The sequence below is a fragment of the Anser brachyrhynchus genome (genome assembly GCF_964034855.1).
Source record: "Anser brachyrhynchus genome assembly, chromosome: 11".
In the NCBI taxonomy this organism is placed as follows: Eukaryota; Metazoa; Chordata; class Aves; order Anseriformes; family Anatidae; genus Anser; species Anser brachyrhynchus.
In genome coordinates, this window is record NC_137706.1 from 15,924,408 (window position 1) to 15,940,321 (window position 15,914).

At 51.3% G+C, this 15,914-nt stretch overlaps 1 protein-coding gene and 1 long non-coding RNA gene across 2 annotated transcripts in view; both read left to right on the plus strand.

Moving 5' to 3' along the window:
- The first annotated feature begins 8,649 nt into the window (after positions 1-8,649).
- ST8SIA2 (ST8 alpha-N-acetyl-neuraminide alpha-2,8-sialyltransferase 2) overlaps positions 8,650-15,914 on the plus strand; it is a 28,679-nt gene continuing 21,414 nt past the window's right edge. Inside the window, exon 1 of the mRNA XM_080551802.1 lies at positions 8,650-8,862. Coding sequence (XP_080407928.1) covers positions 8,762-8,862 — 101 coding nt within the window. The 5' untranslated portion in view covers positions 8,650-8,761. The remainder of the gene's footprint in view (positions 8,863-15,914) is intronic.
- LOC308176267 lies at positions 8,876-15,205 on the plus strand. The gene is made up of 2 exons (XR_013938196.1): positions 8,876-10,584; positions 10,724-15,205. It is a non-coding gene; the product is annotated as an uncharacterized lncRNA (long non-coding RNA).

Sequence of the window (15,914 nt, forward strand, 5' to 3'; positions counted from 1 at the left end):
ATGTTTCTGAGCCTTCCTCCAGTCATCAGACCCAGCTGGAGAGGCAGCTGGGAGAGCTGGTGCCCCAAGTCACCCACGTGTCCCCAGGAGCCTCATCCTTGTGGGTTCTGCCACTTCTGAAATCCCAAAAGCTGAAGCAGAGGCTAAATTTGGAAACAAAACAGGTTGTCCTTGACTGTTGTTTCACATCTTGGTCCTGATGTGCTCCAGTTTAGACAGCAGAGCCAAGAACCCTGCGGTGAGGCCGTGCGCTCAGTGAGGGCTCGGTGCTTTGCAAGGTGCCCGGGCTGAACAATTGCTACCAGACACCCCGTGTTCCCCCTGCTCTCCCCAAGGCACGATGCTGCCTCGCGTTGTGCTGCTGCTGGTCCCACCGCTCACTGCACCCTCCTGGGCTCGCCCCAGCCTGCAGCGAAGGGGAAACATTTGGGTGATGTCCACTAAGGTGGCTCCAAGAGCTCGGCTCCATCCAAGTGCTGGGCCCTTTGCCAGGAGCTGGAGGTGCACAGCACCTCACAGAATGAGGCTTTTCAGTGCATTTGGTTCCTCTTTGTGCACTTCCCTATCTGCCAACGTGAGTATTCATCAGGCCGATGGACGTTGCTGCTGGTTTCAGCTGACATAGATTATGTCCTTTTTTGAGCCGTATCAGAGGCCTGTTCTCTGCAACGCTTCTTTCATTGTTCACCTACCATGGAGACAGCACTCGCAGCGAGATTTATCTCTCAGAGATCTCAGTGCAAAAAGAGGCTGTTCTCTCACAGCCCTGTGATGGCTATCAGCATCCAAAGCTCCCTGCGGAGCTCCATGGACAGCCTGGCTGGACCAGAAGGAAAGCATGGTGAGCTAGGGGAGGAAACACCCCGGCTTTCAAGGAAGTAAAAAAGGCAAATCTTGGCAGAGACAATAATTCATTTATAGAAGGAAGCAAGGGAAATCTTTCTTGCTCCTCCAAATAACAGTCTCTCATTCCCCGACTCTAATCATTCAATAACTTCACAAGGATCAGAATCATTTTTCCATCCTCTGTAGATTTCGTGTCTCGTGTTTTTGCTTGCTAAATATACATAAGCATGCCACTTACTGCAGCGTGCAGGCTCGTGATCTTTGCATGGCTTCCTCCCCTCTAGGAATGCCATAAATAAATCACTAGGTCAGGAAGTCTGCTACATGCCTGTGGTGTCTCTCCATCACACTGGCTCTTTTTCTCTCCCCTTCTACATTTGTACAGAGCGCTTAAACCTGCCAGGAGTGTTGCATGTTATCTCCCCTCCTGATGGTACCTCACTGTGCTAGGTGCAAGCCAGCAGCAGATCAATCACCAATATTCCTCGGCACAGAGGACACTGATGATCTAAGATCAGACCAAAAATTGCATCTAGGAACAACCTGCACTAAAGTTTTTCCTTCCTGAAGAACTCGCTTGCGTTAGCTTTGCAAAAATGTGGGTTTCCAAGAACATGGTAATGCGTAGCCAAAGTCATGGATTAAAAACTTCACTTTAGGATCCAGAAGGGGACTATGACTGGTGATGGCAGTGTTTGCAATGCACCAAGAGCTTTTCAGATCAAATGTAAGTGATTTTTCTTTGGTTGTGGTCACCAAAAGGCAAGTTCTTAGGTGGGTCCTGGTGAACAACTTCAGTTCTTGCTCCCACAGGGGGAGCTAACCTGGGGCTATGCTCTGGTTGCAGCTTGTGGCTAGGGATTTTCGGGGAAAACCCCTCTGCCCTGCTTTGCTCTTTGAAAAGTGCCCTTATTCTGAAGCCTGGGCAATTCACTCAGCAGCTCTTCACACCACAAAGGACATGAAGGATGAGAAATATTAGTACAAAAGAGAAGAAAAAAGCATTCATTATTGATGGGGGAAGCGAAATGACAATCCCTGTAGGCAGAAATCAAGTGCCTTTCTAGACCTGAAATGGGTTTCACATTAACAGCCTTTTGCACAGCAGTTTTTAGGTGGTGGCAAGAAGTGGAGAGAAGAAAAAGTTCATTCTTCATGTTATCCCTAAAGATTTTGTCATTTTTGCTAAATGGAACATATTGTTAAATCCCATGTGTTCCTTGCAGAAAAGTTCTCATTTGCAAAGGGCCATGTGTGTATGCAGGTTTTTTTTTTTTTTTTTTTTCTTTTCCTTCTTTTTTTGGGGCGTTTTAATTGCTGTTGTAATCTGCATGTTTTGCATCAACATTTTCGATCAAAATTTTCCCAAGGACTGCAAGAAGGTCAGGGAAAAGCAAGAAAACCTTTTGTACTTTTTCCTCAGGTGTGCTGATCACCAGGGTGGTGAACTTTTGGGAGGTTAGCACCGTTGTCTTCTTTATTCGGATGGCCACGAATGAAGGTCATAAAGATTTCCTCGTCCTTCTTTATCTATTCTCGCATCATCTTCTCCAGCCTTCTTTTTCAATCTGACTTCTCACAGGTGGGAACAGAGTCTGTTATCTCAAATTAATCTTACGAGACCTCCCCCGCGGATCTGCACTGTGCCCATGCACAGCTTATTTCTTCATCTCATGTGTAGAACTGTTTATCCAAACTAGGTAGATTTACCTCCGCGGCACAGTTGTGGAAAGTAATTGGGTTTCTGTCAAGTACAGGACAAGATTAATCAAACCTGCCAACTTGAAGCAGGCCAAAACTAGATTCAGATTTGACCTGTGCTTTAAGGGCCAGGAAATTCAGACAGAAGTACAGTGATGAAGGTGTTCTGCAGAGGGAGACCTGAAAGAAATGCCACTTCTTAGCAGCTTTGAACTGAGATAAAAAGATAAAATTCAAAACCAGATGGGGGCTGAATTTGGCATCCGAAGCCTATATCTGTTTATCAGACACTTAAAATCTGCCATCGTAAGTGAGAAATACTTATCAATTCGGAATTATCTCGGGGGAATGTTTTGTTGAATTCAAATCACTGCCAGTCGTATGCAAGAATTGTGAATGCTTCACATTGAACTGAGCACGCGTACATATTCTGAGTCATTGGAAACATGGCCTCGCTGGGTTCGTTTCTTCTCTACGGGGTGGGAAGAACGTGGGTCAAGTGCGGAGGCCAGGGGTGGAGAGGTAGCTCGTGCCTTTTCTGTTTCGGGGCTGTCAGCAAGGGGCTGCTTTGTTTCTCTGGTGACCGTGCAAGACAAATGCTGCAAATGCAAATTCGCAGGCAGGGCTGGGACAGCTGGCATTAGCCTGGCGTGCCGGCGCTGGGATTGAACTTTGTGCCTTCGCTCCTTCTGGCTGTAGGTTTTCGCACAGATTGATGGAAACGCAGCGATAATCAACGTTCTTCAGAGCCGAAGCATCTTCCGGCTCTTTCTTTTCCTGCCTTCTTTTGGGCACCGCGGTGGCCTTCAGAGTATCAAAGAGGAGCAAATCATGCCCAGGTTTGTGACCCCCCTCCCCAAAACAGTGTTCCCCCCACCCTTTATGCGCACACGTGCGCGCACAGCACTGCCACCCAGCGGTTCGCTAACCTCAAACAAAGGGGCGATGCAAACGGGTTGGTTTTGCACCAAATGCCACTAAGAGGGTACAAAAACTTCTCACAGGCACGTACTGAGCTCTGCCCTCCCAAACGGGAGGTGCCAGGCTGCAAGAGAGGAGCCAGAGTGCCAGCTGGGCAGCTGCATTTGGAAATATCAGTACCTGAGCATCAGGTTCAGATAAGAGGCAATTTGCGATTGTCACACATTTTCTACCTTTTCCATTTTATTTTTTTGTGCATGGTTAATGTGAGGGGGAGGACAGCAGACGTTATCTCCTGCGACTAGTGGTGGCAAAACTGAAAAATTGTTTTCATTACCAGGTGGAAGGCTTTTCACATGCAAATTGTCAATATCATTGTGATGTGGCATTTTTATTAATCCAAACCAGCTTATCTGACCAAAAAGAAAGAAAGATCATTCTGTTTCATATCAAACATTTTGTTCTGACAATGGTAAGTTGTATTTAATGAAATGTTGCATGGACGATCACACCTTTTTGTAATTTACTGCAGGAGAGGAAGAAATAGAATGGACTAATGGGTGAGGTTGGGTTTCTTTGTTGGTGGTGTTTGTTTGGGGTTTTTTGTTTGGTTGTTTTTTTTTTTTTTCCTTTGCTCTTTTTTTGGACAGTTCTCTGAAATGCCAGTCAAATGATGCCAGCTTATGAAAGCTTTTTAACTTCTCTCCTTCTACATCAAAGAAACCGATCTGCTTTTACAGATATGCATATTTTTGTCTCTCTATTGTGTGCACTTCCCCTTCAGACACTGGGAAAATAAGGTCACGTTCCCTATTGAGTCCATCCTTTTCTATTGATTTAACTTTCTTAAAATCCTAATAGAGCTTGAAATTAATACAGTTTAATTTTCTTCGCCCTTTCTTGTGAACCACCAAAGCTTTTTTGTTGCTGCTACACCACTTTGGTAATAAAGACTGTGACAGGCTTGGATTCCTCCTTCTGATGGCAAAAATCCCTGAGAAGAGAAAATCAATGAGGGTTATAGCTCCATCCAAGGAAAATAAGGGCTTTTCCTTTCAGCCTATGAGATGAGGAGCGGGGATGCTTTTTGAGGCAATTCAGCAGGGAGCAGACCACAAAGTCTTGGACCCTTCTGATGTGGCTAAATTCAGATTCACCAACATTAGGCCATCTCCCAAGGCCTCGGCTAGGGCTGTGTCTCAGTGCTATGCCCTAAAAGTGAGCCACATTCACATTCCCACGTCTAGGACACATTAATTTCTCCAGCATTTGGGAGTCCTTTAATAAGACTCCTCGTTCCTGCAGGAGGGAGGTGAAGGTACTTTAGTAGCAGACCTGGCTGCTTTGGGATCTGGCTGGGAAAAGATTTATCCAAGGGCAAATAAAGCCTGCAAGCTGCCTGGTTATTACCAGTGTTCCTCCATCAACGTGCAAAGGGGCTGTGAACTCTTTATGTCGGAGTGGTATCCCCAATCCCTTGCCATGGGCTGTGCAACAAGGTGGGGAGCACTGAACCTACAGCATCGGCATCCTTCCCTCCTGCTGATGAACCTACTGGGGAGGAAAAGACATCGCACCCCTTGACAGCTGCTTGCCCCCCACCAGAGGAACCACAGTTTCATTGGAGAAAGCACCTGGAGGCCGGCTCCTTGACGGTAATGGGGCAATGAAACGTCGCGACCCTGGTTAGTCCAGGCTCCCATCCATCATGCCTGTTTATCCCGTCAGAGCACTGTTTAGCTGTATAAAATGGGCTGTAAACTTTGTTCACTTTGGCTGACAGCTATGATAAAGGCTATGTGCATTTTACAGCCTCACGAATTGGAAGGAGAAAGGTCCCCCGAGACCTCCCGCTACTCCAAGTCCCATCATCTGTCGTGGCACAGGAACGACCCAGTGGTCGTCTTCTCCAGCCCCCCTCCACTTGGTCAGGTGCCGCTGCCTTTCTTGGTGACGGATTAAAAACATGTTAAATATGTATTATTTTTGCACTCTCTGCATATCCGTGCCTTTCATATCCACATCTTAAATTCATCACCTCTCTGTCAGTTGTTTGTAAATGTCCCTAGGTGTTTAACTCTTATTCCCTGAATCCTCTGAGCTATTGTTGGATGAATATGGCTATTACATATTCCTGGTATTTCTGAAAGGTCAAAAGAAAATGTAAAAGTGCCATTTCTTTTCTTTTCTCCCTTCAAAGCTGCAAAATGCAATATTGTTCTGGTGCAGTTACTCTTGCCATTACGCAAAGATTTTTTTTTTCAATACACCTTTTTGTATTTACTGCAAGTGTTCAGGATACAGAATTATTTCCTCAAATTATTAAAAACTAGAAGATATAATAGCCTTTTATTCTGTTTCAGAACATATTAGTCTACCACAACAGTCTATTTTCGACAGTTTGCTCTCATCTTCCTGCAACCCATCTTACAAATGAGACATAAAATTGAGGCTCCGGATGCTTATGGACCCAATCCTGCAGCATTTATGCACCTGTTTAAGTTGAATCATGTGAGGATTTGCAGTGGATTGAACGAGGGGAATGACTAATACTTGAGGAACTATGGCAATTGCTCCAAAGCAGTTTGCAGTTCTTCAGGATAAAGAGCAATGCATAAAGCTAGGATGCATTATCTCCTCCTCCACCAATTCTGGCCAGGATGCTCGAAAAGATGGACTCAGAGCAAATGCAGAATAAAATGTACTCGCCTGCAGCCAGTACCTGGTACACTCATTTCTTGCTATCCCTACCATAAGATTCCTGGCTGAGCAGAAGTTGGCCGTCAGCAATGCAACAAAATGCAACAAAATCACCAGGTTTTCACCACGGAGTTGCACTTAGTGATGTTACAAAGCCTCGTTAATTGATTACAACATGATTCAGCAAGCTGCGCTCTTCCTGACTCTTCTCCATAGCTTGCTGCCTCTCCATTCAAAACCCGGCTGCGCTCCGAGGGTCTGGTCCCTGCGTTTGAAGCCCGAGCAGCTGAAGAATGACCTTTCTCTCTGACCTACATCTTTCATAGGAATAAAGCAACAGATGACACCAAGTACAGGATTCACAGAGCTCTTTGTGCAAGCCCCTACAGCGGAGCTCCCCAGTGAAGGGCATCAAGCTTAACTCTCAGCTCACTCTGCAAGGAGGCTTTTTCATTCCACTTAATAGCAGCATTTCCACCGACTTATGCAGCAGCAGAGTCAAATCCCAGCATGTCTTTTAACACCAGCTACTCCTCGGCAGAAGGAGCATCTCGGCAAATTGGACATCCCTGCCTCCTGCGAGGTTTCTTCCAGGCAAACCCACTCCCACCGCACACAGAACGATCCCCCACTTTTTTGCTCAGCCTCCGTCGGGCTTTCTGTTCTTGCACATCACCACCGTGATTGGCAACTGAAGCAGAAAGATCAGACAAAAGAAGGCTGAGGCACCACCTGGGACGGAGCTGAAAGAGATGCAGGAGCAGATATCTCCATCTGCCTCCTCAAGGCTTTGTGAGGCCGGGATGCCAGCTGCGGTGTGGTGCTCCCGGATCCCAGGGGACTGCTGCTCTGCCCCCCTGCATCTCAGGAAGCCCCGATGGCAGCGCCAGCACCACCAAGGTCACCTTCCTCATCCTCAGGCCGGTCACACTGCTGCGACACTCCAGAGTATGGTGAGCTAGAGGAGTCCAGAAAGGATAAAACAGAAGGAAAGGGAGTGTTTTCTCGGGTGTATGCAGAAGGTAAATTATGGGGCTACTTACAGTACCGAAAATCACTTTCTCTCCAGGGGCCTGAATATGCTCTATTAGAAAATCTGCATATGAGCCTGTAAATGTGCCATATATGCTATAGCGTAATTGTACCAGACTCACCTGTGTTGTATTTTTTTACCTATAAATGTGACGGTGATGTGCTTGTCTCCTCTTTCTACAAGCATTTCACCAATCCCCAGGAAAGCAAACCTCCTGCAACGGGCTCCTTCTCCCATTTAATCCAGATAAAGAGGAAAGTCCTCCGCAGAGGGCGTGCACACAAAACCCACGTTAGGCACCCCGGTGTACACGGACACGCTCTGCCCCACTGCAAAGCACCTCAGCACCCCTGCTAGGAATCGCAGGACGAGATCGACAGCCCTCCCGTGCCCTAAGCATCGCACTTCTGTGTCGATGCAAAAAGCCACGCACAAAAGGGAAGATGGCAGCTTTCCAAGTGGCCCCAGTTAATAGCTCTGTTTTGCTTAATGGTGCCTCCCATTCAGACTAAAGATGCTGTTTTAAATATGTAAGCAATTAGTATCTCTCTCTCTCTCGCAACACATCTGTGCTTCTTCTATCTGCTGCATTACAAATCTGCTGCGTCCCTCTCCAGCTCGGCGGCGTGTGTATCGCCAGATATCCTGGTCTTCAGCAACTTTCCGGGCTGCAGGAATGACGGCTGGCTGTGGAGGTGCTCCTGCCCGGCCCTGCCTAAGCCCTCGGCACCGCCATCCTCTCCTCCCCAGCTGGTGCTGGGCTGACGTATAATAGGGGTGCAGGGAAAGGGACCTTTTGGTCTGGTTTTGGCCATTCTTCTGTCCGGCCTGATGTTTCTTCCTTCTTCCCAGCTGCCACTTTTACACACTTTTGTCTCCCTTTCTGGAGAGGGGCGGCAGCCTTTTCTCTCCGTACCAAACCGCAGGTTGCCCACGGGAGCGTGGCCGGGATGCACCCCGTGGTTTCTGCTCAGTGAATTCTGCCACAATTCAGTCTGCCCGTTCAAACTCCTGTCCGATTTTGGGAGTCACGGCAGGGCCAGTGTGCTTATGCATTTACGGTACACAAAGAATTATTGCTACCACATAGTGAGAGGGGTAGGTGCGATTCGTTACCGAGCACCTCTATACGCACAGTGCTTTGCGACCCCAAAAGCCCCTCTTTAGGAACAGACGTGCCCACCGGCATCCCTCCAGCCCCATTTTGGGCAGACCCCCCCCCAGCCCCCAGGGGCTCTGCGAGGTATCGGTGGGGACCCCACGGGGGGGGGTGCCTCCCCGCGGGGCGCTTCCCCGAGCCCCCCCGGCCAACTTTAGCGGCGGGGGGCTCCGGGGGGCAGCCCCCTCCCTTCGGTCCCGTCCTTCCCCTCCCTCCCCTTCCCTTCCCTTCCCCTCCCCGCACCGGGCGGGGCGGGCCGGGAGCTCGGCGGGCGCCGAGGGGCGGAGCGGCCCCGCCGGGGGGCGGTGGCGGCGGTGCCGGGACGCGGAGCCGCGCTCAGCACCCCGCGGAGCGGCTGGGCACGGCACGGCTCGGCACGGCACGGCTCGGCCCCCGGAGCCATGCCGCTGCCGTGCCGGGGCTGGACGCTGGCTTTGCTCACGCTGCTCGTCGGCTTCCTCATCTTCGCCGACATCTCCGAGATCGAGGAGGAGGGCAGCGGGTAAGGAAGCCCCCGCTCCGCGGCGCGGAGGATGGAGGAGGAGGAGGAGGAGGATGGAGGGAGGATGGAGGAGGAGGAGCGGGGCTTGGGGAGCGGCCGGACAGTTTTCTTTGTCTCCTGCTCTGCCGGCTCCTTGAGCGCCCGAGTGGGCAGGGAGCTCGCTCCGCACCCCGCGCAGCACCGCGCAGCCGGTGGCAGCCCCGGGAGGGACCCCCCGGGACCCCCCCCCCCACAACGGGACGGGACGGGGTGGGACGGGGAGATGGGGCCGGTCCCGGTCCCGGTCCCGTTGGGGACGTGGAGGTACCGGGCCGGGTCGGGTGCTGGAGCAGGTGCCGGTCCCCCAGAGGCACGGCATCCCGCTCCGGGTGTAGGGGTGCTGAGCCGGGTGCGGGTCCCGGTGGCGGTGCTGGAGCGGTGCCGGCCCGCTTCGGGGTGTTAGAGAGGGGCTGGAGAGAGGGGGCTGCGGCTCGGCTGGCGGTGGGGTGGTGGGGCTGGTCCCTGAGGGGGGGTGCGGTGCAGGAGGGCTGGGGATGGAGGGGCGAGCTGCAGCCCCGGGGGGCTCGGTGGGCGTGGTGGAGCGGGCACCCTGCACCCTGGGGCGGTGGGCAGGGGCCGGTCTGCAGGGGGCTGGGGCGAGGACCTGTCGGTGGGGAGGGAGAGAGGGAGCAGGGACAAGATTTGGAATGGGTGGGGGGTGATGGAGAGCACCGGGAGAGCTCAAGCTGTTCGGCTGCTGGGTCGGAGGCTTTAGGATCGCGTACCACTCCTACCTGGGGCGTCCTGTATGGCAGGGACTAAGGAACCCTAAATCTGGGAAGAGGAGCAATGCCCCACCCGCCCCGTAAACCTCATCTCCGAAGGCTGCTTGGCAAATGAGGGAGTGAGAGGAGGAAGAGCGGAGAGGAGGGCTTGCGTTAACCCGAGGAACTCACCGCAGCAGCGTGGGAAAACAAGTCACATCACTGTAGGAACGGGGGGTGCACTTGCGGTGCCAAAATGGCACGGGGTCCTTCTTTCTGCTCAGGACCGGGTGGAATTTCCTGCTGTAGTACCTCAAAACAAATACCTAGCGCTTGGCTAAAACTGTAAATGAAACGCGGTGATGTTTGTCATTGTTTCATTGTTGGATTGTGCTGGGTGCCACGGGCAAGAAGTGCTTAAAGGTCAGTAGCCTTCTCCAGAAACATCCAGCACCGGGCTGTAGGTTACCAGGCTGGGCGGATTATTGCTCCGCTATGAGCTGGCGCTACCTATATAATAAGAAAGGAAATGAAATGCTTCAGAAGCATCCTCCCCATCGGACAGGCTGCTCCGATCCCCTTGCTTTCCTCCCATCCTCTTTTCCGGCTTTTGCTCTTTCTTCTCCCACCTCGCCTATCTGCTGGATCTGTCTGCTAGAACTTGTTGTGACCTTATTGAAAATCTATTCTGTTTTGTTAGTTACTTGTCCTGCTCTTCACCCAGGTTCATTAGGGACTTCCAGGTGTTTTTGGGTTTTGTTTTGTTGGTTTGTTCCCCTCCTCTCTTTTCTGTACATTTTATGGAAAGTGGGTGTTCGCTGGCTGCTTATCTCCAAGCCCTGGCATCTGAGTTTGTTGCTGTAGTTCTCCAAGGAAGTACCGCCAAGCAGTTCAGTGGCAGAGACAGCAACAGGGTCAGATGAGTTCTGCAGAAATATCGAGCAGCCTCTTTCACACGGCGTTTCAGCAAGTGCGGGAGGTAACGTGGGCAGGAGCGGAGATCCCTGTGCCCCTGGCTCAGACCCGCTCACTGCCCCGGGGACTGAAGGAGGCTTCCTACGATCCTGTGCCCTCTGATACACGTGCATTAGTCCCAGACCAATTTATTTTCTTTATAGATAAGCTACCACATTGGCTGGGACAAAGGAACACACAGAGAAAAGGTGAGACTATATGTAGAAGTAACCACGAAGTAGGACAAACTGACCCTTTCTCCTCCTTTCGCCGTTCCCACCCACATCTTTTCCCCGTTGCATGTCCCAAATCCCTGAAGCGGCCCATGTTTGAGCTCCTTCATCCCAAACACAGCAAGGGGACAAGCTCTGTTCTTCGTGCACCCTAGGCTCTTAGCACGGGAGCCTGGCACAAGGAGCACCCCATCCACGTGTGCAGTCGTGATGGCCAACACGATGCTGCGACCTGGCTGAAAGGCATTGCTGGGGAGAGGTAGCAAAGTTGCAAAGAGTGCGACAGCCCGGGAGATGGTAAAGGTTTTTCAGCTTCTGGGGCCATGTGCTAGCGGCGTCTTTTTCAGTCAGGACTTGTAGGTAAAGGGGACTGTGTGACAGCAAACACTGACGACAAAACGTGTGCCGTGGTGTAGAGAAACTGCAAACTTTTCTAGGAGCTCTCGGCGTGCCCAGAAGGGAACAGTTCCACCCTGCTACAGGTTTGGAAGCTACTGGCTTTTTGTTCAGCTCTCTCCTAGGTCGGGAATATCCAGCTGGTGGATGGTTTAGCTCAGTGTCCTCCTCCCTGACCCCCTGGCACCACCTCGGTGGTCGGCATGGCCCAGACGGCAAGCAGGGGGAAGAGGCGGGCAGGGACCCCTGGCACCGAGGGGCTGGGAGCTGCAGGCAGGTGCAACTCTTTTCTTCTTTTTCCTTGGCATCGAAACACTCTCTAATTATTGCGAGGAGCAAACAGCTTGCCCACTCTTACACATACCCTGCCCCCTGCCTGTGATTTGGATTGTCTTTGGAAGGATCTGCCTCGTACGGGTAGGAACAGGGGGAACATACTTCTCTCACCTACAAATACTGAGAAATCGAAGAAAGAGAGAACAAAATGTTCATTAGGTACAAAGTAAAAATGTAATATTACTGGCAAACGGACAAAAAAAAAAAAATCATGCTGTTTGACCAGACAATAAGTTCCCAGCATCACAGGTGAAAAAGGGGGCTTGGAGCCGAGAGCATCTCTGCCTGGCGGAGCTTCCTGAAGAAGGACACCCCTTAGGAAGCAAACATCTTTTGCTCCTCCAGATACTATTATCCCTCCTCCCGCAGAGGGGAGAAGCTGAAACAAAGAGGCTAAATGACAGTGCTGGGGCAAGGATGGAAAATGAGCAGTTTCTGGGTCCCGGCGCTGTGCTGCTCTCGCTAGCCCCTTCCTTTTGCCCATTTCGGCACGGACACCCCGCTGCCTGCCTGCCCGGGGCCGGTGCTCGGCGGCGATGGGATGCCAAAGGGGAGGTGGATGCGCTCGCCCTTGCTCCTGTCCCTCCGTGGTGACATGTGGATGTTTCCAGCGGTGACATGTGGACGTTTCCAGCGGCGTGGCCACATCGGTCCCCAGCAGCCACCCGCTTCCCGGCCGCTGAACTTTTCCTGCAGCCCGTCGGCGCCCGCCTTTCCCCGCACCGCTCTGTGCACAGCTCTTTGTTTCCCCAGAAAGGAAACAAAAGAGGCATTCGGGGCTGGCTTGGGGAACGCGACAGCAATCGCTGCCATTTCTTCATCCAGCCCAGGACAGAGGAGCGGGCCAGACCTCTCTTGCCTTCTGCGGAGGAAGACAAAGGAGTGGGATAATTATTGGGAAAGCGAGGGGGATAATTATTGGAAAATTCTGCTCCTTGGTGGCGGTTTAAAGGGACTCTTTGTTATGCATCTGCTGTAGCGGTTCTGCAGGGGTCCGGCTGTGTCCTGATTGTCTGTAGAGGGAGCTGGTGACCCGCTGCCACCAGGTGACTTCTGGAATTAGCGTGAGCCATCTTAGGCAGCACTTGACACTGGATAATGGGTTGGACTTAATATGAGTCAACCTTTTTCTCTGCTGGTCCAGACCACATGCCTTTCCATCCTGATTGCAACAGGAATTATATCCTGCTCTTTGAAGTGACGAACTGGAGGATCAAATATCGCTGGCCTGCCCCGAAGCTTGTCGTCAGATCGCCACGTTTCCCTCTTGCGCCCTTTTCTAACGCCTGCCTCTCGAAGTCTCGGGGGAGCCATAAAAAGGCTTCGCATCCTCTGCGGTGGCTGATGCGTTTGCTCTGAGTGGCCTGTAGCATGCTACAGTCATAACACTTCTTGTCAAGGCTGGTCCACCGACTATAAACATCCTGCTTAAGTCCTTCGGGCTGTGATTTATTGCGCCTGACCCGGAGTCAAAGACTTGCTCTACACCAGAAAGTTTTGCTGAAAAAAAAAGTGCCATATTCTACCAACCCCGGCTTTTGTGTGCTCACACAGCGGGTGCGCAGGAACCAGCAATTACCTGGGTGGGTCTGGAGGAGGAATGCCTCTCCGCAGCACAGAGCCCACGGACACCAAGTAACTGTTCATGCAAATCAAGCCCATGGAGAAACCTTTGTACCCGTTGGGTATGGCAAGGCTCTAACAAAAGCCCCGTGACGCATCGGGCTGGAAAATAAAAGCAATGTTGGAGCACTGATTTGAATGAGGAAATATTCGGTGTAGGCTTTGATTGCCACACTTCTGACGATAACTCAAGCAGCCCATGTCAGGTTGGCTGCAGAGCTCCCCTTGCTCCCTGTCAGCACTGCCGCGGCACAGAAAAGCCCCATCTCCTGCAGAGCCACAGGGGCAGGAGGGCAGGGGCGGCTGCCACAAAATGACGTGCAAAACCTCCGTGCTGCTGCCTAGGGCAAGCTGAAGGGGATGAATCTTAGTTTATTTCCTCAAGCTGAGCTCCAAGAGAATGCAGGGATGAGGTGTCCAGCAGCAGGGCTGGAGCAGCAGGATGGGAAACACCAGCAGGACCCTGAGCTGTCCGGTGGAGCAAAGCAAAATCCAGCGCCAGGAACATAACCAGTCCCTCTGTGGGGTTTCCATTACAGCTGGTGAAAACTTCGGTCCAGTCCTACCTGTCTGCTGCTTGCAAGACCCCAAGGAGGGGATTTCTGAGGTTGCCCATGAGGGGATTGAAGGCGGCAGCCCTTTGACTGCTTCTCCAACCAACTGTACTTGAGCATGGAAGTGCCAGAGATGCAGCCGGTCCTAGCTGCAACAACCAGAGTGCTAAGGAGAGGAAAGCCACCCTGACAAGTGCTACAAGTTTCCCTTTCACCCAGGCGGGCTTTCTTTGTCCCATCACTAACCCTACAAATGCACCATTTAAATCTGGAAGCGAATGGACACTGATAAAAGGCTTGTCTTTTCTTTTTTTTTTTTTTTTCCTCTTGTATTCTGTGCTCACATGCCTGCAGCAACCGTGGTTATTCTGCTTGGACATCTGTTCGTCTTTGCCTACCTGCATGCGAAATGTGCTTTAGATCCTCCAGAAAAGCATTTAATAGGAGCTCTTATACCTTTCCCTGGGCTTCCCAGTTATGAGTATTTTGGTTTTTCATCCCTAAGAGCAGAACTACTCAAATACATCTACAAGCACCGTTGCTATAAAAAACGGTTGTTTCAAAGCCAGGCTTCCTCTAATTGCCTCCATCATTTTACTTTCCTTGGGTCTGGGTCACCTTCAGCAGCAAGAAATAAACCCAAACCACAGTATTAGACAGTAATTATTTTGCTTTTTCCCTGCTGCCCTTCCCCAGCTGCCTCTGGAAACCAGGGAATTCCCTGTCCCAGCAAATTTACCGTGGGAGCAGACTTTGAAGTGTCCTTCAGCAAACACCATGGCAGAGCAGGCTGGTGTCAGCAGCTCTGCCCATCGCAATTCAATAGCAAGGGAAAAAAAAAAAAAGAAAAAAAAAAGAACATCCTTACAGCTCTGTTTTCTTTGTGCTCCCACTGTAAATCTAAACAAGTCCTTTGCCTTGGCTAAGCAGCAGCCTTGGTGGTGGTGGCCTTGGGAGAAGCATCCTCAACAGCAGCACTGCTGGCACGCTGACATCGCTGGTCTTGCTATTGACCATACACAGGTCTCTTGTTTGCATGGTGTTCAATTCATCGAGCTGGTTGCTTGTTCACGGGGTCAGCTCTTTCCAAAATTAAGCACTGGACTCTTGCTTGTTGCTACTGCAAATAAAGTCCTTGTCATTGCACATAGAAACCCACCGGGAATAGCACAAACAAAAAAAAAAAAAACACCAGACTGGCCATCTACATGCTGAGCATACTGTCCTTGCCCGCCGAGCACTCTCCGTATGCAGGGCTGCTTTTAAAAGCACGTACTGTCACCGTCACAACAAGGTTTTGCCGTGCTCTCGGGGCCTCCCTCACTCAGACAGCATCACGGCAGGCTCCAGGCATCCCCGGTCGAGGGGCGGCTGTCCCACCACCATCCGTCACCTCCGACCCAGGTGTCACCGTCATCCTTGGGAACATCAGCCAGCAGCTACAGCTGGGGACATATTTCCCCTGCTAAGGTTAAGCGTTGTCATCAGACATCCCCTGCACCTTCTCAGAAGCACACTCGACTGTCGCCCAACAGCTGCTCACTTGGTAATTAAACTTCTTCCCGCTGCTGCCTGGATCTCCACAGCATGGCTTTGTGAGCCAGAGGAGGGGAGAGGAGGCTGAGCTCTGAAACAACCAACATTTTTTCAATGTGTGGCATCTGGACACCATGCTTGGGGGAATAAGTCCTTGCATAGGTGGCTCCTTTGCTGGGGAACGCCTATGATGGTGGGCAAATGGCTCAGGTGGTTGCTGGCCGTGGGGTGCAGCTTTCACCTGGGCACTCCTGGTACCCGACATCATGTTGAGGATGCTCGTACAGAAGAACCACACCAAGAGAATGTCACTGCCCAGGAGAGGTCCTCAGCATCCACGCTGACAGTGGAAAAAGAAAAACCTGAGACCCTGAGTATCCCAATGAGCCTGGGGACCCTCAATCATTTCCCAAGGTACGTAGCACCCACGATGCTACAAGAGCCACTGGGATTTCTGCCTTTTAGGACAAGGATGCTCAGGAAGACAGGATCTGCTGCAAGACTGATGCTCTACTGCTTGTGCTCTCTGATAGCTCTGCTCAGTTGGCTGAAAAAATGATCTCGGGAAGAACACACAGTGTAGACATGGTTTTTAAGTAGTGACACATTTTTCTCTCTCAGCTCTTTGCTAGGTCTTCCCTGGACTCTTGGTATTTCACCTTTTCCCTTCCAGAAGG